This window comes from Nuphar pumila, chromosome 1, assembly GCF_984573655.1.
Source record: "Nuphar pumila chromosome 1, dmNupPumi1.hap1.1, whole genome shotgun sequence".
Classification (NCBI taxonomy): Eukaryota; Viridiplantae; Streptophyta; class Magnoliopsida; order Nymphaeales; family Nymphaeaceae; genus Nuphar; species Nuphar pumila.
The window spans coordinates 181,362,032-181,389,524 of record NC_143249.1 but is presented as its reverse complement, the minus strand read 5'-3'; the positions used below and the strand labels follow the sequence as shown (position 1 = coordinate 181,389,524).

The window sequence follows — 27,493 nt, the reverse complement described above, 5'->3', positions numbered from 1 at the left end:
GTAAAAGACATGGCATTTATGTCAATCCTTCACATGCCATATTGAATGTGTACTTAACCCCCTCTCTATTAATACATTCATTAGTGTCTTGTGTCAAACCACGTCACTTAGAGTTGGACCCCATCCAAAATATCCAACAGAAAATAGATATATTGTTTTTATATTTAAAATAAGTAAAGTATGTTTAAAGCTGATTTCATCTAGGATTTGATGTTATATGCATGATTTGTTTTTAAATCTGGATTTAAAAAGGTTTGTTTTCACATCAAAAAATTCGGATCCATATGCTACATAAGCTCAAAACCAAACTGGAATCAGATAGACCTTATGTCACCTGCGAAATTTTAACCTGTTATTAAAATAACAAAAGGGTCTTTGCAGTATTTTTTATATGGAAAAATATTGGCTACCCTCCACTATACCTTGCCCTCGAGTGGGTCATCTTGTTCAATCACATTTTTTTGTTTGTGTTTTTTTTTATCAAGACCTGCAGATATAATATTTATGGTTCGTTTAGTCAAAACATTTTTTTGTTCAATCACTTCATATAACCAGAATTTTTAAACAAATTCAACGGTTCACGATGTGTCAAATTTTCACGTCATAATTTTTGTGATTTCTCTACTTTTTATATCTTACATTTTCCTTTATATTCACTATTTTTATTTGTCGTTACATTTAAGATTTATTGACAATTTCCAAATATACTTCCAAAACCCAATTTTTCAAAATCTCACGGAATTTGCTTTCTAAGGAAAACCTAAGGGCGTGTTTGTTTCATGAAAGAACAGGGAAACATTCACACCATCAGAAAGGGTTGTGGGACCTTAACCCTTCCTCAAAAAAGGCCACCATCATAGGAAAGCCGGGTAGCAGTAGATAAGGGAGGCTAAGGTGCAATGTGGTGGAACACTTTTCGTGTGCTGCTGGCCCTGATCAGCCATCTATGGGACACGGCTTGTCAGCTGGAGGACCCAACATCAGATGGTGGGCGAATTAGTCGCAGCCGCACACTTAAAGTATGCAATCACGTTGCACCTGATCTCAAACTGTTGGAGCGAAACAGATAGCCAATGCATGAGTGACCCACGTAACATCAGTAGTCCACCTGAGAATCGATCAGAATAAAAAGGTGAACAAAAAAACTTCAATATTTTGAGGCAAAAAGGACATGGAAGTAAGCTTCATTATTTAGAGGCCGCAAAATTCATGAAACTCGACAACAGCTGCAACTAACCAAAAAGAAAATGACTAGAAAATGGCTCTGGTTATCCTAAATATTGGAGGGCGCCTTTCCTTGGATATATGTACACAGGAATTTACGGTGTGATCCTGTTCTGTTAATATTTACAGAATTTACTTGTTCCCCATTGTTATGGATCTGTCATTCTGTGTCCTCTTTGGCCTTTTCCCAGGGGGGTTTCTGCTTCTCTTCCACACCGTGTCACAGTGCAGGCAGGCGATCTCTGCTGTCCAAGCAGGACAATGATGAAAAGAGAATCATGTGATCTGGCCTTGCTGAAACTAACACCGTCGAAGCTCTGAGAGACTACTGGTTCCAGGAGCCCAGAAATGGTTTTCCTATTGAATCATGCATCATAGAATTTTGATGCATCAGTTCTGAGTTCACACCAGCAGCCAGAGGCATGTTCATCCATGCCATGCTACTGCCTGTTTCGTGGCGGGCAGTCTCATCAGACGGATTCATGTAACCGAATTGCTGGTTAACATATGCAAATTGCGTGCCATGACCTTGAAACTGGATCTCATTACCCTCTGAAGCAGCCCCACCAGCATATGCACTTGGGCCAACATACTGATCAGAGCTCACTGAGTCGTAACGTGACCGTCCCAATCCGTTCCACTGCGGTAGAAAGGCAAACAAGCCACTATCCCCACCACTTCCATCGCCGGGGCACTGACTTTGAGATGATCCTGGAACGTCCAAGCCAGACCAGTTAGAGTGGCTCTGGCTCTCACAGGAACCCCAGTGGTGGTTCAACATCCCTCCAGCAGCTGAAGGCTGGAAAGATAGCATACGTACGGAATCTGCTTCCCAGTCAAGGGAGCTGGTTGTTGCTGTGAAGACTTCACGATTTGGACGCTTGTCAGGATACTCATACATGTTCTTCTGCATAAGGTGAAGCGTGTAAAGCTCTTTTTCTCGGGCCTGTCTTTGCTCAAGCATCTGCTGCTGCTGTTGCTCATGGAAGTGCTGAGAGTAGCGGAAACCCTCTGACGGGTTGTTGCTCGTCATGGAGAACTGTAGCTCTTGCTGCTTCATCCCATCTACATGCTGAAGCGGATAAGAATGATGCCCCTTGAGAAGAAGTGGCTTGCTTACCAGTCGACTCTGCCCATCATCTGCATATGCATCAAAAAAAGATGGTCCACTATCCACCTGGACGGTTGACCCCACATCATCATCAGGTCTACCTAGGATCTGCTCTTCATCTTCATCTCTGAGAATGTCTTCCTCCAGATTAATCATACGAGCAGGTTTCTCTTCAACTGGTTGATGCTGTCTGATTGATAATTTATTCACAGCTGCATAATCATGTCTTTCATCATAGTACATTGTATCTGTCGTGCTCACTGCCGACCAGACATCTTCATTGGCACCTCTTCCTTGAACCATATTCTCATCTGACTTGGCATTTTCTAGAAATTTAGACAAGCCAGGTGCGGTACAAGTCTCCTCACCAGTACTCCGATCAGTTTTCATGCACACAACTGATGATTCAGCAACATTTCTCTCACAATTTTCAAGCACCATCTCATCCGAGTTCTTGACACCCTCCTCTGGCTCCTCATAGACAAGTTCAGGCATATCCGAGTTCTTGACACACTCCTCTGGTTCCTCACATACAAGTTCAGGCACGTGACTGTTCAGTGAAGGAATCCGCTCCAAAGACCAATGATGAATGGATTGAGGCGTGGATTCATTATTCTCAATTCCCATCTCATTTGAGTTATTAATATCCTCCAATTCCTCAGAGGTGACATCTGGTTCGTGATGCCTGTTGAGTGATGGCATCCACTCCACCGCTTGATGATCACCACTAGAAGGGACAGAATCTTCTTGCTCATAGTTCTCGTTAGCAACATCAGGCCCACCAGCATCTGAAGAGTCTGAACTGTTTTCTTGGTCTTCTAGTTCACAATTTCCACTCTCTTCCTCCTCATCCTAAACAACAAAACCATTGATAAATGATTAAGCACCTTAATTTTAAAAAGTATAATCTGCTTAGCTTTCAGGACATGGATAACATTTCTTTTATTTCCAGAGAATCTACCCACTAGAACACCATAGATCATTCAAAAGAACTTGTCCAATGAATTTTGACTATAATATTGCACATTAGCAAGTAATAAGCAGATTTGTGCTGAGCATGTAGTAATCGTTCTAAAGAATCGCCGGCAACTCAGGCAATGACAAAGAAATACCCACAAATGCTTGAAGAAGATCAACAAACCTTGTTGATCATAAGCCTCTGGCTATCTGCAATTTCTCGACCTAGCAATGTCTTTAACTGTCCTGTATGTGACTGTCTTTCTATGCGAGAAGCATAAGCAGCTGCAATTTCTGTGCAAGCAATTTGCAACCTACATACAGGGTTTTGCAGAAGTAAGATTGCAAAATTGGGTGTTACCTGTAGTTCAACATCGCAAAATGTGAAAAAATATCACTAACCAATGGTTATGCAACTTCTTTTTCTCTTCCTCTTCAAAAGCACCATCAGTTTGTACTTCAAGCTTTTTGGTGTCACCCAACACCCGGTTAAGAGATTTGAACTTAACTGATCCACCTGTTTGCTTTAATTTCTTGACCATTTGTTGCTGTGTCCTGCTGATCTGTATTCACCCCACCGCAAAAGACAGTTAAAACCTCAAATCATATAACTCTAGCATGACTTCATAAATCAAGTACGACAACTATTCACTTCCAAAGAAGATACAAGAAACAAATTTCAAGCACCAAAATAAACAAGAAACCTGTTCAGATAATTCGGCATGATCTATAGAGCAGAAAAAAGAAGTAAAAAACTACTTTTCCTGAAATGAGTGGTGTTTGCAGCAGCAACCTAGGTATAAGTGTGCATTTTAAGCATTAAGGGACACACCTTGACAAAGACTAATAAGCATTTGTCTATACATACAGCAATATTTGTGACTGTGTATGCATGCAGAGTGTGTGTGTGTGCGCGCGTGTGTGCATGCACTTCTGCATGAGAGAGAGAGAGAGAAAGAGAGAGAGAGAGACCGTTATCTCCTGAAGTGTACATTTATGATAAAACCAACCTGTGTTTTCCAGAGTGACTAACCAAGGCATTTTAAGCAGATACAGAGAGGAGAAATGTTTTTGGTAAGTAGTGACAAAAATCTAGCTTCTAAGAAATATATTTAAAAAAAAGAGAGATCAGGTCATACCTTACAAGAAATATATGCATCAGGATCACGGGAATCAAAAGATGTTTTGAGCTGTTTATCTTCTTTTCCTGGATTGTTATCCACTTTTTTATTTGTGGAAATGCTTAGTGATTTCCCACCTTTAGGTTTTAATAACCTGTTCGTACACAATCAAAACAGACTATCTCAGTAATGCCTGATTTCAAAATTTTGAGGCTTCCAATTTAAAATGACTCAAATCCTTTCCTAATCAAGTATAATTTTCATGTTGCAAATGAATAACACATTGTTGGAATATGTACAAATGTGTATGACCCATAGTGCTACCCCCCTCATGTATATAACATTGTTTATGGGGGTAATATTGTAACTTTTCACTTTTGTGAATTTTACTTAGTTCATTAGGATATTTTAGAAACAATAATGTTAAGGTGTGGGTGTCAACCCCTTTTATTGTTGTAACTCTTCATTTTGAAATTAATAAACTTATCTTCCTCATAAACCCCATCGTGTTTATTTTCTTCCTCTATCTTATTGCTTCCAGTTGAACACCTCAGCTTGTGATATGGTATCAGAGCAGGTTTAGAGCAGAAGAAGAAGATTTGGAGAGGGAGGCACCTTTGTTCCCGTGCTGCGGAGGTGCTGTTTCGGTGGTCTTACTTGATGTTGGTGACGTCACCATTGAAGGGGGTGACTCATGCAGTAAGAGTCGACCAAGACAGCAGTTCGATAGCTACTGATTTTAGAGATTTTTTAAAGAAAAATCATCTCAATCTGTAACATATTAGAATTTTGGGAGATTTTCCAATGTTTCCTGGATTTTGTATGCTACAGTAACCAGATTTGGAATTTTCGGCATTTTTGTGCATATCGATGGCTGTTAATGGCTGAGATAGATTTGGGCCAGGTTGTTTTTGCATAAGAATTAAGAAGTGAGTTGGGCATGCTTTTCTCATGTGTTTGATGATGTTTTGGAGCAAATATTAAAAGTTTATGACAGAGTTAAAAAGAGCTGTAACTCAGTTTGCTGTTTCTTTGAGTTATGACTGCTTGTTTTTGTCATTTTTTGGTTGGCTGCTGCAGTGAATCATGAAGAATACATTGTCTGGGGTTTTGTTCTTGGTGTTGATGACTTCTTTAATATGTTGTTAATACAAAGGCTGCATCGATAAGGTTTGTCTTGTGGTGTTGTCTTGTGGTGTTGCATGACTGTGTGTTGTTTGATATTGTGGTTTGTGAGTTATCTTGTTGAATAGTTAGTAGATTCAGCATATTTGTGACGTGGTAGTGTGTGGATGTACTTGTGATACATCTTGCATTGATGTGATTGCGATACATTTTGCATTGTCGCCTTGTTTTGCATATCCTTTCTTTTAGTGTGCAGCCTCATCCTAAGAACTTGTAGTTGGGGGTAGTTTGTGAAATATGGAGAAGGGAGAAGGTATACAACTCGTCCCAGTGAAGCTTGATGGGATGAATTATGCATATTGGGCCGACTTTATGACTGGTAATTGTTGGAAAAGGTCTTCGGGGTTATTTGGATGGGTCAAAAGCAAACCCAAGGCCACTAATCTAGATTATGACAAACAAATGGAAGAATGGATAGTAAACAATGCGAGAGTGAAGGCCTGGATCTTAAGGTCAGTAGAACATAAGATAGCAGTGAATCTTTTAAAATTTCAGGAGGCCAAAGCATGGTCATACCTTAAGCAAGTACACGAACAAGAAAACTGGGCAAAGCAATATCAACTTACAAGAATTGAGGGCCATGAGGCAAGACAGTAAATCTATAGAAGAATTTTATTCAGAAATGCAACGTGTTTGGGATGCTCTGACCCTTATGGAAAGTCAACCTCAACGTGAAAAATATGCAAAATGTGACAAATAAAATGACTGCAAAGCATGCATGGACATATTTGACCAACATAAGAAGACTGACAGGCTGATTGAGTTTCTCATGGCACCTCGTCTTGAGTTCAATGGAGTAAGGAGTGTCATGCTCCATAGACCTTTCTTGTCATCAATTACTCAGGCGCTAGCTGAGCTTATTACTAAGGAGACCAGGATGAGGTCTCTTGTAACATTCCCATCCGACGAGTCTATTATGGCACTTTAGAGACAGGCAAGTGGCAGGATTTATGGCAGAGGAGGAGGTCGAGTTGGAGGTAGAGGGTATTTGAGTGCAGTGCAGTGCCATTACTGCAAAGGGACAGCCACATGAAGAGTACTTGCCTAGTGTTGAAGAAGAGGAAGGGTGGAGTCTTTATCGCATCACCGAGTGGAGAGAGTATTAAATCCAAGGATAGGCAAGTTGATGGTAGCAGTACCAGCCAATCAATGACTTTGCCAAGTGCTAGCCTTTCTGATCAGTCAGGTGGTGGTCAGACACAGATTCTTGAGAAAGTGCAATAGATTCAACATCAGATTCTCAAGATGCAGCTCTTAACTCAGTCTGCCAGTGCCTCATCCTCTGATAGTGCTTTCACAAGTATCTTGATCATTCCCCTAATTGGTTGATAGACTTAGGAGCGTCATGTCAGATGACAGCTTATGAATATTCAAGTGACTACAAGAACTTCACCTTATTATGAATATTCACAAGTATCTTGATCATTCCCCTAATCGTGTGTGTGTGTGTGTGTCTATATATATATATATATATATATATATATATATATTCTAATGTATGTAAACCGAAATACTCATCAGGGGTATTTCGGTCATTTCATTTTGAAATAAATGGTCAGCCCGTCAGGGGATGACTGTGCCTTTTTTTCTTTTAGATCACGTGATTGAGCATGATAGGGACAGCTCCAACTAGCTGTTGGAGTTGCTCTCAATGGACACAAATGTGACCGTTGGGAGGCAGCCCAACAGCTAGTTGGGCTGGAGAGCGATTCCAGGGAGCGGGTATATGCCATGGCATATACCAGCTCGCCACATGTAAAGTATTTGAGAATGGGAAAAATGGGGAGAATGCATCCCCATTTTGCCCTTTCACATAAAAAAATGAGATTTCAAGAAAACATTTTTCCTCTCTCTCTCTCTCTCTCTCTCTCTCTCTCTCTCTCTCTCTCTCTCTCTCTCTCTCTCTGTTGATTCAGCTCAACCGGCCGGACTGGTTCCCTGTTGGCCTGTATTCCGGTAGCAACCGGCTTGAGCTGAATCAACCAATTCGGCCGGCAGGGAATAAAAAAAGAAGTTTTCTGCAAACAGGGAGAAAGATGAGTTCTTCAGCAAAGAGAAAGAGGGAGGGGGAGAGAAAAGGGAAATTGATGAACACTGAGAAGGAATCCGTCCTTCACCTGTAGTCGAAAGCGGCCAGGAAGGTGCTGCCAGCGGAGAGGGCATCGGAGGCATCGACATGCCGCTGCTCGTCATCGAGCGTGCTCTCGTTGTCGCGCTTTACCGACCACGAGCCGGCCGCAACAGACCAGACATCATCGGAGAACAGGTCTGAAACCACCGGGACTCACGCCTGCACCAGCTCGGCATCTCGGGAGGCCACCTGATTCCAGCCATCTCGATTGTTCTTCGATCACCGAAAAAACAAGAAAGAGAGAAAACATTCTTGAAATCTCTTATTCTTTTTTAATGTTAAAGGGCAAAATGGGAAGGCATTCTCCCCATTTTTCCCATTCATAAAAACTTATACCCGCTCTCTTGAACCACTCTCATTGGGTTGTCCCCAATCTCCCTCTCTTGTTATAAATAGGGGTTCTCCCCTTATATATTTTTTATGCTTTTCTCAAGCATTTGTAGTACAAAGAGCATTTATTTTTTATTCTCTTGACCCTTGTGTGGGTGATATGCATTGACCCATTAGTGGTCCTTTGTGATTAGGTTGTGTTCTTGTAAGCTCATAAGAGGCACTCATTTGCTCTTGTTCTTGTTTCATTACATGGTATCAAAGCTTTGGCGCTCTTGGATTGTGATTCATTCAGAAAGACCAAGAGAAGGATTGTGAGATTGGTGGAGCATCGGTTTGTGGGATAGTTACATTGGGAAGTGCACCATCAAAGTTTTCTTCAACAACAATCTTGCTATCTTCTCCTCTCTTCTCTCTCTATCTTCGTCTTTCTCTCTCATTATTGTAAAAATGAAGGATGAAAGAGAAGTGATCATCTTAATTCTCGTGAGACTCGATGATACTAACTATGTGATGTGGGCATCCATAGTGAAACATAAAATATGTGAAAAGGGTCTATGGGGTTTGGTTGATGGCACCAAAAGAAAGCACTAAGATGAAAAATGAAAAGTGGTTCTTTAAGAAGAATAAATGTTTAAGGTCGTTACCGAATATGATACAAAATGGAAAGAATGGAGGATAGGTCATTCCAAGATAATTGGATGACTCATCAATAGTGTTTACATCAAAAAATATTCTAGCTTAGCAAAATTTTATTTTGCGAGTGATGCATGAAAGTATCTTAAAGATATGTACAGTCTCAAGGATATAATTCACATATGCAATGTGCAAAATAAGGTGAGAACTATGACCCAAGGGGAGACGAACATTAGGGAATATTAAAATGCCTTCTCTATTCTTTGGGATGAATTGGCCCTTTTAGAGCCAAAGTGGCATTGCCCCCAATATGTAGAACTCCATGAAAAACAAATTAGAACAGAGCATTTCTACTAATTTGTTAATAGGCTTAGACCCAAATTTGAAGAAACCAAATTGGCTCTTCTTCATAGACGAGGTGTACCTACCATAGTTGAAATACTTGAAGAATTAACTATGGAGGAAAATAAGTTGAAAAACCCTCCTCCTCTAAAAAGAAAGAATTTGTGCTTACTATATCAAGGCCTTGAAATCACACAAGGGCTTATAAGCCCCCTCACTTTGGAAGAAATAAGAATTGAAGAAAGTCTAATGATTATGGGAAGAGCCAAAACGATAAAAGAAACAACCATAAATACAACAAGAGTGGCAAATTAATTGCTATCATTGCTATGAGTCAGGTCATATCAAACACTTTTGCCCTAAAAGAAGAAAAAAAGATTAGAGATAATAAGAAGGTGGCTTTAGTGGGACCATCTCTTGAAACAAATGGTGTAGATGACTCCAAAAGCATTAGCTCATTGTCTTTGGCACAACTCATGGAAGTACTATAACCAATATTCAAGAATCAAGTTCCCTCCCTCTTAAGGGCGACCGTATCCGCATGCATTGACCCCGGTAAGACTTCTTGGATTCTTGATTATGGTGCTTCTTTTCATATGACTCCTAATGAGTCCATACTATTTGAATGTCATATTCACCCAAATGATTCTTATGTTTCAACCATCGATGGAACTTCTTTAAAAATCAAAAGTTTTAAGATTTTACAAAAACATCAAGTCTTTTTTGTACCCAATACTAGAATACTACCAAAATTAAATTTAAACCTCCTATCTATTTTTCAAATTGCGGATCATGGATGCAAAATCTTGTTTTCACCTAATAATTGTTTAATACAAGATCTCCAGTCCAGGAAGTCAATTGGGTGAGACCATAGAAGAGGAGATCTCTATGTTATGGACAATCTTTAATTATCAAAACATATTTTTTATAATTTTGAGGAAAAGAACGATATAGAAAATTGGCACAAGAAACTAGGACATCCTAGTGTGTTAAAATTGGATTTGTTTTCATTTTTCACAAATTATAAAAAAAGGGATTTTGTTTGTGAAGATTACATCCTTGGTAAAATGAAATCGTTAACTTTTGGGTCTAATCATTTTATATCAAAGAAACCATTTGAGTTGGTATATTCGAATGTATGGGGACCGACTCCGGTTATATCTAAAGGAGGAATATCTTATTATGTTATTTTTGTAGATGATTATAGTAGATACTCTTGGATATATTTTTTTAAACACAAATTTGAGGTATTTGATTGTTTTCAAAAAATTTATTGCTATACAAAGACTCAATTCAAAACCAATATTAAAATCTTTAGAACTCATTCTGGAGGAGAATTTGTATCAAAGGATTTCAAAAATTATCTTGACTTACATAAGATTATTCACAAAAAATCATGTCCTTATACTCAACAAATTATTTGTCTCATTGAAAAACTATCGAAAACATTTCTCTCATTGAAAAATTATTTGAAACATCTCCTGATTACAAAAGGCTGAGAGTCTTTGGTTGCAAATGCTTTGTCTTTATCAACAGAAATAACAAACTTTCTGCAAAATGGACTAACCGAAAGGAAACATAGACATTATTGAAACTACTAGAACACTTTTTATATCAAAAAATATTTCAAAAATGTGTTGGGTTGAAGTCGCTATTACGGAGGTTTATTTGATAAATAGAACGTCGTAAAAAACTATCGAAAACATTTCTCTTATTGAAAAATTATTTGAAACATCTCCTAATTACAAAAGGTTGAGAGTCTTTGGTTGCAAATGCTTTGTCTTTATCAACAGAAATGACAAACTTGTTGTAAAAGCTATTCCTTGCGTTTTTCTAGGTTATCCTGAAAATCAAAAAGGATATAAATGTTATGAAATTAAAATAAACAAACTATATGCCTAAAAAAATGTCATGTTTCTTGAAAATGAAAATGGATTTGGAAAAAAAAAAACAAGAGCATTGTGACTATTCATTTCTTTTTGACTTTGCTAGTGAACATGCAAGTTGTGATGACATTCATGATGTGCATGAGTGACAATGAGGACACTCATGAAGCATATGAGAATGAGGGTCTTGATAATATTGACCAACCTCATAGTCAAATTCAAATCTAAACTCGACCTACTGAAAACCATCCTCCATGTGCTTTAGAAAGATATTCTCAAAATCAAGATTTAGATTCTTCAAGTATTAGAAGATCCAAGAGAATTTCAAAGGCTCTTAGTAGATCTGTATCATATGGTTCATTTGAACCCAAATATGGAGCATGTCTAATGGTTATAGACTCGTATGTAGAACCATCATCTTACAATGATGTTAAAAATCATCAAGAATGGATTACAGCAATGAATGATGAATTGTAAGCTTTAGAAAAGGCAAAATCTTGGAAAATTCAAACACTACTTAAACGGAAGAAAACTATAGGATGTAGATGGGTCTATAAGATTAAAACTAAAAGTGATGGGACTAGAAAGATATAAAGTCAAACTAATAACCAAAGGATATAGTAAAAAATATGGAATAGACTATGATGAAATATTTGCCTCAGTCGCTCGAATGACTACTATAAGAACTCTTATTTCTATAGCATCAATTAAAAAATGACTCATTTTTCAAATGGATGTAAAAAATATTTTTTTGAATGGTAATCTCAACGAGGAAGTTTATATGAATCCCCCACCAGGATTAAGTTTAACACATGAAAAAACTCTTCGGTTACAAAAAGCTTTGTATGGCCTAAAACAAGCCACCAATGCTTGGTACGATTGATTCAGTAGTGTGACGACACAACTTAGTTTTAAATCTTGTTATAATGACATCGCATTGCTTGTTAAGTCTCCTAATGCATGAATGATGATATTACTTCTCTACGTTGATGATATGATTATCACAAGAGGTGATAAGAAAGGAGTTAGTCATATCAAAGATGTGCTCAAAGGCAATTTTGATATGACAGACCTTGATTTTTTATGGCACTTTCTTGAAATAGAAGCGGCTTACTCATCTCGTGGTTACTTATTGTCGCACACTAAGTATGCAGCAGAGATTATTGAATGGCCAGGACTCTCAGATGAAAAACAAGTTGATACTCCAGAGATCATCAATGCAAAGATGAAGAAAGATGATGAAGAACCTCTGAAGGATCCAACTCTATATAGACAAATTGTTAGAGTTTTTTCTTATCTCTTTATTGTATGTCCTGATATTTCTCATGTTATTCATTTTGTTAGTCAATTTTAGCATGCTCCCATTACAATAAATATGAATGTCGTAATGAGGATTATTAGATATATTAGAAATTCTATTAAGTATGGGTTATTCCTTTCATCTTCTTTCTGTTAGAAGTTATTGCATATTATAATTCTGATTGGGGAGAGAATGTGAATGATAGACGCTCATCCACTGGTTTTTGTATTTTTGTAGGTGATTCTCTAATTTCATGGAGATCTGAGAAGCAGCAGAAGATGTCCCTCTTTTCCACTAAAGTAGAGTATTGTGTTATAGCAACAACTACGTCTGAATTAGTATGGTTGAGACAATTGTTAGAAGACTTGAAAGTTCACATTGCAAAACCCTCGAGATTATGTTGTGACAACAATAGAGTTGTATACATTGCAAGCAATCATATATTCTATGAAATGATCAAACACATTGAAATAGATTATCACTACGTTCGTAAGGAATTTCTGAAGAAGACCATCATGTTGTGATATGTAGCATCCGAGTATCAACTGGCGAACTTCTTCACTAAAGCGCTCCCACCACCTAGATTTCACTTCCTACTTGGCAAACTCTCGGTTGTTACACCATGAGTTTAAGGGGGGTCTTAAGATTGTGTGTGTGTGTGTATATATAAACCAAAATACCCATTAGAGGTATTTCGGTTATTTTACTTTGTAATAAATGGTCAGCCCATTAGGGGCTGACTATGCCTTTTTTATTTTTTTATTTTTATTTTTGCTCACGTGTGATTGAGCATGATAGGTGGAGCTGCTCCCAGCAGTCACAAATGCCCAAGAACTAGTTGGGTTGCCCCCAATCTCCCTCCCTCGTTATAAATAGGGGTTCTCCCCTTATATATTTTCTATGCTTTTCTCAAGCATTTGTAATACAAAGAGCATTTATTTTTCATTCTCTTGACCCTTGTGTCGGTGATGTGCATTAACCCATTAGTGGTCCTTTGTGATTTGGTTGTGTTATTGTAAGCCCATAAGAGGCACTCATTTGCTCTTGTTCTTGTTTCATTATAGAAGGTACACTAGTCTTCCTACATAAATGAATTTAATATTTTTGGTAGAATTTTATACCTCAACACGTATGTTAATCGTATGTTGTAAGATATCTGTATTATATTATAGTTATCAATTGGTTCCAATAAAATCTAAGTGGAAAATGTTGAAGACTTGTGCTTAGATTTCAGAATGGGAACCAGATATGCATCTAACAAAGTTTTAGGCAAAAGAATTGGTCTCACAGGCATAAAAAAAACACTAGATAACTAATTGTATACATCAAGGAAGTTAATGTGTGTAAACAACATTATTGTGAACTAACTAGAAAATGGTTTATCCTTACTAACAGGTCATGTACATGGGCACACCCACACACACACACACACACACACTCTGATCAAACGTGATGAGTAAAGCTTAATCTAGTAATAGGGATGTAAACAGTTTGGATTCAAATACCATATCCGACTAATCGGATGTTGGTTAAATGGAATCGAATTTGAATTTTGATCCGGACAGTGAAAATCTCATGCCAATTCTGGTTTTTTACAAACAAACAAACAAACAACAACTACGCCTTCATCCCAAAACAATTGGGGTCAGCGATATGAACCAAAAAAGAAATTCATTTTGGGTCTTCCACATGAATCCTTTTCCTCCAATCATTTCTATCCAATGCCATGTCCTCGGTGAGGTTCAAAGCATTCATATCCTTTCCTATCATCTCCATCCAAGTCTTCCTAGGCCTACCCCGACCTCTTTTAACTAATATATTTTCCCATTTCTCCAACCTTCTAACTGGAGCATCATTAGGCCTTCGCCGAATATGTCCAAACCACCGTAAACGATTCTCTCGCATCTTATTTTCAATGGGTGCAACACCTACCTTACGTATCTCCTCGTTCCGAATCTTATCTTTTATTGTATTTCCACACATTCATCTAAGCATCCGCATCTCAGCTACACTCATTTTTTGAATATGATGTCTCTTGGCAGCCCAACATTCCATACCATATAGTAAAGCGGGTCTAATAGTCGTCCTATAAAACTTTTCCTTCAACCGCAATGGCATTCTACGATCGCACAACACTCCAGTTGCACTTTTCCATTTCATCCACCCAACCTTTATCCTATGATTTACATCTCCATCAATTTCTCCATACTTTTGAATGATGGATCCCAAATATTTGAAATAATCATTCACCGGTATTTCTTGCTCACCAAGCTTCACTAGACTCCCATCACTACTTCGTTGTTTACTAAACCGACATTTCATATATTCAGTCTTACTCTTACTCAACTTAAAACCTCTAGCTTCCAATGTCTGTCTCCATAATTCTAACTTAGCATTAACCCCAGCTCTAGACTCATCAATCAAAACAATATCATCAGCAAACAACATACACCACGGTACATTTTCTTGAATTGGTCTCGTAAGCTCATCCATCACTATCGCAAATAGAAAAGGACTTAAAGCAGATCCTTGATGTAACCCAACCGTTATCGGAAAATTGGTTGTCACCCCTCCACAAGTGCGGACATTGGTTACTACTCCTTCATACATATCTTTAATTATACTAATGTACTTGAGAGAAACATCTTTCTTCATCATTGTCCACCAGAGAACGTCCCTAGGTACTCTATCGTATGCCTTCTCTAAATCAATAAAAACCATATGCAAATCTTTGTTCCTCTCTCTATATCTTTCAATAAGTTGTCTAAGAAGATGTATAGCCTCTCTCTATCGTATGCATTCTGGTTTTTTACATGTAAACAAATTTGGATTTTCATCAAATCTGGATACTCATCGGATTCAATAGTAAAAAGTCAAAACCATATCTGCATACTATTATAATCGGATATGGTTTGGCTTACCAAATCCAACTAAATGGAGTCGAATTCAGTTAGATATTGGATAAAATCTGATATGGCATCTCTCTCTCTCTCATGTCTCCATAGAATCCCATTTAAGTAGCTTTCCTAATTTCCCTTCCTATTAAAGTACATTTATATCACAACCAATTTAGTAAATGACAACAAAAAATCACAATACTCACATTGCCCGGGCCGATCTTTCGAAATAGGACATGTGCAGTGTGGAGCTCTATTGAGTGAAAAATGCATCGAGTGTAGAAACGCGGTATGTGTTTGCTTGATCGGTGACATACAGTGGTAGCACGACATGCGATAGGCATTGGTATTGTCGTTAGTGCATCGTTGTATGGCAGCACAGACGTGGAACGTTGTTTGGTTAAGCAGTACCAACGGATCAGAGGATGTTGTCTTTGGAGATTTGGTTAAGGACCTCTCGGCTTGCAAGAGATTTTTCATGCGTAACGGTTGGACGCACGGGAGTGCATGTGGGTTAGGGTTAATTCTCCCAGAGATAATCTTAGGTGGTTCCAACCGAGTATGGTGACTTAAGGCTAGGCGAGTGAATGCCTAGGCGTCGGCGAATGAGTCTGGGTGGTGCTCTTCGCTATGGTGTTCAATCATCAACTGGTCTTCGGACTGGGGGCCGCAAGGTCTTGTTCCTACGGTGGCGAGGTTTTGTTGTGTCATGCGCATGGAGCCGCAATACGCTTCATGGTATGCAAGGCTAAGGCAAAGTTTGTGCCCCTTTCAGAAGTGATAGTTGGTATGGGACGACTATGCACTAAGCGGCATGGAATGCGCATGATCAGCTTCCGCTAGGCAGCTGTTGTACACGAGATGGTGCGCAGAGCCAATGAAAATGATTCAGCATATAGAAAGGTGTTTGTACGCGGCCTTTGGCTGTTAGGCTGGCCATATTGGGCAGCTTGGCGCGTCGCGGGTTTGCGAAGCATTCTATGCCCATGACAGAGCGATGGAAAGGCTTGCGATGGTAAGGAAGGACCATCGCGCCGCACTGGCTTGTTGAAAAAAGTAAGCCTGTGATACACATTGTCATTTAACAAAATGTTGTGTGATGTGGGTACTCCTACAAAAACAAAAAAAATAGTAAATTACACTCAACCCAAACCACTCCTCTCTGTCATTTTTTAATTATTATAATACAACTAACTTTTTGGCCAACTAGTGCTCCTCATTGCTCCTTTGTAAGTACTATAGATCCATTGTGATTGAGCATAGATTGGTTTTAGTTTTCTTTCTTTGAGGTAGAAGGGATGTGTCTCAGTGGAAGAAATAAGACCACACCTCTATTATAGTACAGGAAAGACTGAAATGCACATAAAACCTAAATTGGCAGAGCCAAAAATTTAGATCTCCAGGGTCATAGACTGAAGTAATACAGATCGACACATCCAAGTAAAATTTCTGCTGTACAAGGACCATCTGTGAAGTGGCTAATTGAAAATGCATATCACTATGACTTCTTAAATACACAATGTTGTCTAAATTGTTAACAGAACAATCTTAAACAATTGTTTGAAAATGCTGTACAGCTCTTATGCAGTTAACATCCTTTTCATGTTTATTGGCAAGTTGAGGTTCTCAGGCTTGAAACAATAACCTAATGGATGGCAAGCATGATGCTAAACGCCATCATACTAAATGTGAGCATAAGCTACTCCTTACAAGAATTTTATATACAACATGCATAACAGTTTCTGACCATGGAAATGCAGAAAAATAGTGGGGTCGGCAGCATCTTGAAGACGTTGGCCTACCATTGGCATCTATGCTTGGCTCAATTTTAAACCCGGTTCTTCCAAGCAAAATCCATCTCCCTGACAGGAACCATTCCAACACCGGATCAGCAGTTGGAACCAGCAGGGGGGTCACCATCTGTTGTGGACAGTGCCGCCCATTCTAGTGGCTTCCAGCCAATCCAGTGATGCATGGTACTTGAAATGCTAGTACATGTATCACCTTCATGATACAATTAAATGTACAAGACACACACACAGAGACATGCATGCATGCACACACACGCACAAAAACACAAATGCAAACATGTTTTGAGTGTTGGGAAGGGGAGATGTGTTTGAAAAGAAATCAAGGTTGCCCTTAACAAACAAATAACACCAAGACGCCATGCAAGGGAGATAATTACTCTGTCCTGCTCAAACAGGCTCATGAGTCATGAGCATTTATAATACATTTCCTGATCATCTTCAATTTGTAAAAGCCTAAAAGGTATAGTAATTGAATTTTGAATAGTAGAACTTAATTCAGTTCAAAAAGAAAAACACAGTTATACCCTTCTTGAGAATCATCACGTGTTGTATCCCAAACATAAGTTTTTTCATCTCCAATTGAAGAACAGGAATCAGTAGCCACTCCATGATTTTCTCTCGGGCTCAACTGTGTTGATTCATTTGCATGAGATGAAAGACTATTTTCTGTATTCTTCCTCGCACTTCTGGTTTTGAAGACATGAAATTATAGTTATGACCATATGGCATTGACAATAAGAACCACAATGCAGAAAATATATCCAAAAAGAAGAAAAACTCAATCTTTATTGAGTATTTGTATTTTGTAGCAATTTTGGCCTAAAGATTTGAAAGAAAAAAAACAACTATAATGCCACTTAAGAAACTGTTTTTTGATATTAAGAAATACCCTTTTACAGAGGGACAAATCTTACAGACCAAACTAGCATACTACAGATGGCATCGTGCAGAAAAATGTCTGTTGTGGTAAGACAAAAAACCTCAACGTCTTCTGGATATTTTCTGGGTCTCTACAACTTCTCCATCTCTCCTTTAACCTCTGCAATTCCTCTAACATACTGAATTGAAAAACAATTTAAGATCAGAAATCACAAAGAGTTGCTGAATAGTTAATCACCATGGCAGCAGATAAAGACGGCATAAAGAAAACCTATATGATACTATAGATAAGCATGTGCATACTCATTGTGATACTTCTGCAACTCTGAATAGTAACCCTTCTTGTGGGCCTTAAAGTTCAGCTCTCTTTGAATGACGGCATCTGGATGAACATTACCAGAACAAAGCAAAGAACCCCTGCAAAACCCAAGATTCCCATTAATAAGGTAGGTATTTTCAAGGTTTAAATACATAAGCAATCTTTCATTAAAAAGACAGTGACAAATGGCAACCAGTAGTAGCTACAACATAAATCAGCAAATAAAATGAAGAGTCAGCCTTGAAAGACAAAGCAAGCAAGTTCATTCTGTAGTTTTTCTCCATGGACGGGGAAACCACCCTCGGGATCAAAGACCTAGTCACGCTGGCTAAGCCTGCATACTTACGGTCACTTTGCCCTCAGTGTAAACTCGTGGCACACCCCTTGCCCCCAGGGAGTCGCCTGGCTATTCTGTAGTTACTTCGGGCATTTTCAGGACAGATATCATAAGCTAGAAAAGAAGATAGAACACTTGGAGATGGGAAAAGAAGGATCAATAACAAAATTATGGACGCAGTAAAGTACAACATCTGTAAATGGAAATACAAGTTTAGGGAAATCACAAGATGGGTGCATAGAAACAGAGATAACATTATAAACCAGTCAAAGGTAACAGGATAAAAGCAACCATTAACTTGCTGTACATTTCCCTCTACTTACAGAAGAACCTTGCCTGAATTCCAACAAATATATATATGCTCAACTTTTAAAATTTAGACTGCAAGATTGCATGTATAGGCACCATGCACCAATTTCTTGAATACAAGAAGGTGATAAAGGCTAATAAACTTATCTGTAACAAAAAATGCAGTAAAAAATATAATTCTTAGAGACAATTATTACTAACCATTCGAGGAAAGGATTCCCAAAGTGAAAATTTTCCCCATTAAGCAATGAAAGCACAATTTGATCCACATCTATCCCTTTAGGAAGAAATTGAGCCAGAAGCTTCCTCTCTGACTCAGAGAGGCATATTTTCCAACCCTGTAGTTTACATAGGACATAAAATACAGTGGATGTAAAGTACCAAATTGTAAGATAAAAAATATGCACGTATTTGGGAACTACCTCATAAGAAAGCAGCCCTTGCAGATTCTCCAAATCAAAGATTTCTTGAGGAACAGTGAAAACATCAGCCAAGCCTGGGCGAGAATGAGACCGGTGGGCTGCATCAACAAAAGGAGATAAGTCTCTCCATGAAATTCCAACCTGATCCCTCCTAGCCACAACTCTCTTTTGATTCTCTTTCCATTCAAGGGAAATGTGAGGATTCAATCTCAATATGGAGGGAGGTAACTCCACATCCTTCTTCTTCTTTTCTCTGTGCTGCTCTGGTATATTGCAACTTGCAAGATTTACTGCATTCAGGCGCCTTTTTTGCTGACCAGCAGCCATTCTAGAGCTATTAGAAAAATACTCAACCAAAAGTCAACATATCTTCAGGTAATACTTCGAATGCCTCTCTGAGTATCTCCTCTTTAAATGAACAAGCTGCAGCAATGAAATGAATGGTACCTAGTCAGCTCACTCTTATCAGATTAGCTACAGAATATTTATAGGGGAAACAAATTTCCATTACATTATGATCATTACCTTTAAACAAGTGCAGTTATTCAGTTTTTCACACAGCTGCTACAAAATCAACCAGAGATTGTGTTATCAACAGAAGTAATTGCAAGAGGCTGCAAAACAATGGGATACGGGTTTTGCTTAATGGTAAGCATGTTTAGCCATATTTAGATAACAACGCTGACCTACAAGCATGTGTCTATAATAGGCATCTCCTATCCATAGTCTTAATGGATTACTCTCCCAACCATGCAACCAAAAGCTCTCGTCAACACCCGCTAACCTTAAGGACCATTTCCAGGAAGGCTGTCAAGGAGATGGAGGGAATTAGGTGAATGGTGTCTTCCCAACAAGGATAACATCGCCAGGAAAATGCTTGGGAAAGAATTTGGTCAAGACATATTTCTCCATCACAGTCTGTTGGATGGGCAAGCTGCATTTTGCCAGGTAGGCCACCATCATGTCTAGGAGTCAATAAAAAAAGGAATAGCTAAAAAAGATAGTTGTTTAACTTTAAATTTTATTTTATCCAAACCTTTTCTTTAAAGGCAGTGACAGCACCGCCTAGTCAGCAAGTAAACAGAAAGAGAATTCAAAGCAGTCCTTACTTTTGTAGAATAGATATTCACATTTCACGCAATTTAATGCATGAAATGGCAAAACCATGTGAAGGAACCCAATCCAACCAAACAGCCTCTTAAAATTTCCAATAACAATGACAAAAGGATCAGTCTGAAAGGGTTTGGAGTGCTACCTATGAGACAGGCATCTCGTTTGCTCAGTGCTTACCTGGTATCTGCTTGCAGAATGGAAAGCTACAAGTAGATGTCATTTCCTCCTCAAGCCCCTTAGGAGTTAACAGAATTATTAGATGGAGAGGGATGAGAACATGAGACCTACCCTCAGAGAGGAACTCTATGCAGGTGCACTTCTTTGATCTAATGATTCTAATGCTTTCTTTTCTAAATGTCAGGAATCAGGATATACCTGATAGGAATTGAGGGAACGGTTTAGATGAAAAAGTTGCTATACATTCTATTGGTTAATGTCACTAAAAGAAAAGAAGCCTAGAAGGTGGTCTAGTTCCTCGAGCTCCTAGAAGTAGAGGTACCCAATTTCAGGTCCTAGAAAATATAAATTGTGGAGTTATTAGCGTTGGCGAATTTCTTAGAACATTAGATTCATACAATTTGGAGGTAATGCCTTTTAACACTTCCCAATATAAGGCATTTGGAAAATGAAGCTTATAAAGATGCCAATGATAGAGAAATAACCCACTTAAAATATTCAAAAATGCCTACGGTCACAAACTACAGAACTACAGACATTTTTTCAAAGCAACTTACAATATTGCCTCACCAAGAAAACCTAGCGTCTGTTTTAGGCTGCACAGAACAATCTTGCAAAGAAGGGTGATTCAATATCCAAGCAGAAAAAGACTCCAAGCGAAATTAACCAATCATTCTAGAGGACACAACGACTGAATTGAGACCGAGGGTCATCTTCTGAAACTGAACACTATAACCATGATTGACCTTGGGACAAACAGCCATCTTGTGGGAGTGAACACTAAACCAGGATTGACCTTCACAGTAGGTGCCTCCAAGTTCTAACAATCTCAGGTCAGTAGAGAATCTTGAGATTCTTGAAATTAGCTTACTCTCTACAAGTAAATTATCCCACTGAACAGGTCATGGCATACTTCATTACCTTCCCTCAACACCAACAAATAAAAATTAAAAAAATAAAATAAATTTGCAAACTAGTTCCAAAAAAAATATCTGAGCTTGGAAGAGAAAGAGAAACATACATGCAAAAAAATATTTACAATATCATGTAAACTAATTATGAAATAAAAAGAACACGAATAAATGTATAAAATAGCAAATAATGCATGATATCAACAATAAGTATAGCCGTAATTCGCGAAAAGACGCAATAAAATGGATCCTTTTTAAGTTAAATTACTCCATTAAACACAACCGATCATATTTACCACCCTCGATCCGACAATCTCAGAGCAACAAACTCTTCAAGCCAACTCAAAGAAACACCGCACAAAATCCATAAAAATCATATGAACCAAACAAAGAACTCAATCAAACCAAACATTCCAACCGAAAAAAAAAACGATTTTCACAATACCAAATCTTGAATTCCACAAACACCGCCGTCTGAACGATTCAAAACGAAATCATTAAAATCAAAACAGATGCTAGCAAAATAAAAGAACAAGAAAATAACTTCCTCGCAATCATCAATCCCACCACCGCGCACACACGCCGGAAACCTCGCAACCCGCCGGAACCCATCGGAAAGGCGACGGATTTGAATCCAGACTCGATCGGAAGAACGCGAAAACGAGTCGATTGAATCGGAAAGCCTGAGAATTAGGTCAATAAGGGGAATCGAGAAGAATACATACCCGCATCTCTGTCGTCCTTCGCGGGAAACTAGGGTTCTTGACGATATGGAAAAACTAGGGTTTCGGAAATCCTCGTCCTCTCCGAGACATCGACGAGGGGAAATCGAGAAGAAATAAACAAAAGAAGAAGAAAATGGAGGAAAAGAGAAGAAAAATCAGTAGCGCCAGACGCTTGGCTTCGCAGAACCGTTAAATTTTTCTCTTCGCCCCAAATTTTCATCGGCCCCCAAGGAATCGACGATAATTTCATCGTGTGCGAGAAGATAGAGGCTGAAATATCATAAATGCCCATCCAGTTATTTATATTGCGGAGACCCGAGAGCCAGTTGACTAGGGTTGCAAACGGATCGGATAAGGCCGGATTGTGTAGGTTCCTAATCCGAAATTAGATACATTTGATAGATTCCAATCCGAGCATACGTAAATGAGGTAGCATTGGGTCCAGATCCGAAATATGTACGGAATTATGGATCCTGTAAAGAAATAGAAGACCAAAAGCAAGCTTTTTACGTTTAAAAGATGAAAACATATCGGACTTCATATGAAGCCTGACATAAAATGAAGATATGAATCCTATTCGAATCTGGAGATTATTATATTAAGTATATCCAGATCCAACCCAAAAGTGGATTTGGATTTTTTTCTTTTAAGAATCTGTATTCAAAAATCATGTGTTGGATTCAGATCAGATGTACCACCAAACTCGATCCGCTTTGCACCCCTAAGCCGAGGCCTTTAAGTTGTTGTGAATGTCTTAGGAGGGCTCCACTTAGGTATGTCAACAGATTGGATTCGGATGGAAAAGATAAAACCGAATCAGATCCCACTTATTAGGATTCTGATTCAAATTTTGAGTCGGATGGGAAAAGTTAAAATTGAATCCGGATCTAACTAGCTTAAAACCCAATATTTGCACTTAATCAGGTTCGGGTTTTAGTCAGATTCTGATTTTAATCGTTCAATAAAAAAACTCAATACCAAACCCGAATCTGATTTCTAATCGATTCTGAATTTGGCTACTGAATCCGACTAATCGGATTTGGGTCGAATGTCGGGTTACATCCAAACCCTCCCTAACTACACTCATAAGATAGGTACAGCTCATAAAGTCAAGTTAAATGGACATCAAGAGTTTGGAACTAATAAATGATGCCCTGACTGTGCCCATAGTGAGTGGGCTCAAGCTGGGCTTTGAGTTTGAGACAACTTGAGCTTGTCCTTCCTCTCAAACTCCTGCTGAGCAAAATGAGCCAAGGTTGAATAAAGCAACAATTGGAACAAACAAATCTGGAAACACCCGGGGATGTGAACGGGTCGGATTTGGAACAACTAAATACATGGAGAGTCAGATTCAGATCCAATTCAGGGCAGTCAGAATTTGCAAAAAGCTTCCACTATGAATCCTACCTATTTGCATCCTTAGGAACACTACATAACTCACTTTCAAACTCATGGTGTAAAAAGAGTCAGGATCAGGTGTCATCACATGGCACACTTTGAAGTGTGCCGCTGCACCTGATGCCCTCCATCTTGGGCTGACAGTCTGTCAGTTGCGGGGCTCAAAAGCAGATTGAGGGCAGCCAGGTGCAGAGGCACACTCAATGACACCTGATTCTAGCTCGTGTAAAACCCCTTAAGTTTTTCTTGCCCGTTAAATAGTGACACTACCTGTGGGTTTCAAACTTAAGACATCCTTGAACTTGGTGACATTTAGGGGTGGCAATCGGGTCGGGTTGGCGGGTCGGGTTGGTGGGTTAGCGTGTCAGCATACCTCAACTCGAACCCGACCCGTTTAATAAACGGGTAACCCGACACGACCCGCCAACCCATTTAATAAATGGGTTGGGTCGGGTAAACAGGTTTTCAGGTTCGCGGGTCAGGTTGGTGGGTCGGGTTGGCGGGTTGACGAATCGGGTTGGCAGGTAGGCAGGTTGGCGGGTCGGGTTGGCGGGTTGATGGGTCGGGTTGGCGGGTTGGCGGGTTGACCCACCCGCCTAACCCATTTATTAAACGGGTCAGCCGGGTTGGCGGGTTGGCATACCCCCAACCCGAACCCGACCTGTTTAATAAACGGGTTACGCGGGTCGACCCGTTTATTAAACGGGTTGGCTTAAGCCCAACCCGAACCCGCCTAAGAGGCGGGTTGGCGGGTCGTGTCAGAAATTGCCACCCCTAGACATTCACAAGTCATTATAGTTCACGGACCAAATATGTCATTGAATCACCTCTGAGAAACTAGGTTCAAGACTATTTGAACTGAAGGCTACGTCCATTTTTTTAAAGAGTACCAATGGGGTCTTATTCTTATCATATACGATATAAATGAAGTTGAGCAACGCTGGATAAATGGGTACCATCATGACAGCTCATCAATAATTAATATATTTTTTTTAAGGCAAGCTGGAGTTAGGCAGACCCCACCCGTTATTATTCGACATACCACTGGGTTTTGAACCTACAACGTTCAACCACAAGGAGACGTGCAGTCACAGCTCCTACCAACCTGCTGGAATCGACAATGTTCATAGAACTCTAGGCCTAAAGTTCAAACGTCGACCAATCGCATTGAGCCTGGATCAACTAACAAGCAACCATTGGGCTTTGTTTGGGCTTTAGACAATCAAATAATTCAAAAGACACTTTTGCCATTAAAACCAATGTTGGCTTTGATGCAAAATAGGAAGCGAGGCTCCCAACGTGAATCCATTTGGATCTCATTTATTATTTGGATATTTTTTTAGTTTTATTTTGGATTTTACCTGAATATTGGATTTTTTTTAGTTTATAAATTTAAGATTGATATTATTTGAAACTTTTAAGACGGTTGGGTCTCATGAGATTTGAACTCTCATGTAGATGAGAGAATGAATCTCATTGGCATTGGCCAGACAAACATTAGAAATTGAGTTGTTAAAAAGTGAAATTTGTAGGAGCAGCTAGTGCACGTCACCTTGTGTTGGGACATTGCAGGTTCAAAACCCAATGGTATAGTTGTATAAATGGTAGGGGTCAGACTAACCCCACTAGACTTTAAAAAATATAAAAGTTGGGGTTAGCCAGACCCCTAAAAGTTAGGGCAAATCAGGCCAAAATTACATCACTAAAGGAGACTAATTAGGCGGTTTATCCTTCAAGCATCTATAATGTGAGATCCACTCCTTCATAATTATGGGGGTGTGATTACAAGCTGCTCTAAAATTATGGGGGTGTGATTACACTCCTTCATAATCCAAATACATTTAAAGTTCTAAAACCTTAAGAAGAACTGAATGGTGGCATTATCCACTCAACGACTGGCAAGCTCACCTTGCAAAGGACATCTCATACTGATTATGATGTCCTTTAGGGCTTGTTTGATGCCTTGTGACAAGCGTCTATTGGGACTATGCAGCCGCAATTCATGCCTGTCGAAACAAACATGGATCATGGCAAACATGTGAAACATGCATCCATTGTTCCACCATGAATGGGAGGAACCAATTAAAAAAAAAACGTGAATACCCCCGCAACTCCTCTTAACTCTCTCTCTCTCTCTCTTTTTGCCTCTCCCGCAACGGTCTCGCTGCCTCTCTCTCCCCTTACCTTCACCTACTCTTGTTGCCTCTTTCCCCCTTTGCTGCTGAGGCTGGATGTGAGCTCTCTCTCTCCCCCTTTTCTTCTTTATTTCTCTTGAGAAATGGCCAACTGTGAGTTCTCTCTCTCTTGTTTTCTTCTTTTCTTCTTTCTTCCTTTGTCTTAGTTCTTCTGCGGTTATTGTTCCTTCTTTTTCTTTTTCTTTTTATTTTATTTTCTTTGACTAGGGCTTTGATTTTTCTTTAATTTGTTTTATCGTCTTTCGATTTTTCTTTGATTAGGGCTTTTGATATTATTTGACTAAGAATTTTTTTTTATCATCTTTTGATTTTTCTTTGATGAGGGTTTTTTCTTTGATTTTTATTAATTAGAGGGGTTTCTTTGATTGTCATTTATTGAAGTTTTTTCTTTGATTTTTATTGATTAAGGATTTTTTATTGTTATCTTTCATTTTTCTTTTATTTCTTTTTTATTTTTTATGATTTATTTGTGATTTATTTTTTTCCATTTTAGGATTTTATGATTTATTTGTGATTTTTATATTTGTATATAAAAAATATGAATTCTCTTTTTCTCAAATTACTCAAAATTTAAACTTTTTTTCATACTTGGCTCCAATCTAAGGTCCATATTTGAGACTAAAATCCATAACTTTTTGATAAACTTTCATGATTATAACCAATATGACATGATTAAAGCATTTATATATTAATAAAATATTAAATCTTATTCCTTTTTAAATTAAAATTTTAATATCTTTTAGTTTTTAGATCTAATATGAGATTTACATCCAAAGTTAAAATTAATAATAAATATGTTAAAATACTTATATGGTCCAAAATGAAGTTATCCGATCCATTGTCCTTATGTATTCAAGTTGTGAGTTGCACAAACTCATTGTGTAGCTAAAACAAAAATTGGAGTTGGTACAATCATTACGTGTGTTCTATTCATTTTGTTCCTTCATTCCACCCAATCTTAAACAAGGCATCCACCAAGCCCTTATGGAACTCTCAATGAAGACATTGATCATCCATGATCTCTCACCATCAACACCATTCATGACTCTCATAGTCTAGCATGCCAGCCAGCTTTTAGAAAAGCTCCCTCATTATCCCTTAGAGTGAAGCCCAGATGCCACACACCCCAAATTTTGCTATATATGGACAGCTTAACATGATCCTGGGGAGGAGGTCACCACATATTCATATAGAGCCATTTGCGAGCAATCGGATGATGAACTTTACCCATGATCAGGAGAATGAATTCTCTAATCAGATTCAAGATCTTCATGACATCTCCTTACAAAAGTGTTTTCTTATTAGCCTTTACAAAATATATGTATGCAATAGCAATTACATTTAGCACCACAATGTTGTCTTCAATTAAAGTTGAATTACAGGGCTATTTTAAGCTCATACATTTTTTATTTAGTCACAGATGTCATGCATCCAAGCATAAGTCTCTTGGCGTATGTTTTTTGCATATGATATAATACTGGTTAGTACATATAGAAACAATATTCATAAGCAACTAGAACTTTAGAGGAACATCTTGGAGTAAATGGTTTAACAATTAGTAGATGTATAAATAAGAGAAGAAACTAAGAACAGAACAAGATTTAACGTGGTTTGGTCATAGCAACCTACAACCACGAACACCAACAGCCAAACCTCTTTTCATTCATGTATATGTGTTAGAGACCTTTTCATCATTAAATATACAACAACAATGCAATCATGTGCCCAAATCTTCCTTTAATTGTCATCCTTAGAAAAAGGAAGATATACCAAAAAA

General features: G+C 38.5%; 1 protein-coding gene across 7 annotated transcripts; it reads right to left on the bottom strand.

The window, feature by feature from the left end:
• Positions 1-1,168: 1,168 nt before the first annotated feature.
• On the bottom strand, positions 1,169-22,386 carry LOC149851544 (uncharacterized). 7 transcript variants are annotated; one of them, XM_090001304.1, is made up of 11 exons: positions 22,124-22,386; positions 19,723-19,811; positions 19,198-19,620; positions 18,977-19,113; positions 18,114-18,227; positions 17,912-17,989; positions 17,456-17,617; positions 4,432-4,567; positions 3,695-3,855; positions 3,477-3,606; positions 1,169-3,187 (listed from the first exon to the last, which is right to left on the bottom strand). In XM_090001304.1, the coding sequence occupies exons 3-11, from the start codon at positions 19,522-19,524 to the stop codon at positions 1,550-1,552; spliced, it is 2,883 nt and encodes a 960-aa protein (XP_089857430.1). In that variant the 5' UTR covers positions 19,525-19,620; positions 19,723-19,811; positions 22,124-22,386; the 3' UTR covers positions 1,169-1,549. The 7 variants fall into 7 exon arrangements, with proteins under 7 accessions (XP_089857430.1, XP_089857420.1, XP_089857446.1 ...); XM_090001294.1 differs by having other exon boundaries at positions 19,723-19,761; XM_090001320.1 differs by having other exon boundaries at positions 17,456-17,614; positions 19,723-19,761.
• Between the last annotated feature and the right edge of the window lie 5,107 nt (positions 22,387-27,493).

Coding starts and splice junctions, on each gene's coding strand:
- LOC149851544 (XM_090001304.1), bottom strand. CDS start 19,524: ATGGCTGCTGGTCAGCAAAAAAGGCGCCTGAATGCAGTAAATCTTGCA. Junction 19,114..19,197: donor AAGGGCTGCTTTCTTATGAG/GTAGTTCCCAAA, acceptor TGTAAACTACAG/GGTTGGAAAATATGCCTCTC. Junction 18,228..18,976: donor GGGAATCCTTTCCTCGAATG/GTTAGTAATAAT, acceptor TGGGTTTTGCAG/GGGTTCTTTGCTTTGTTCTG.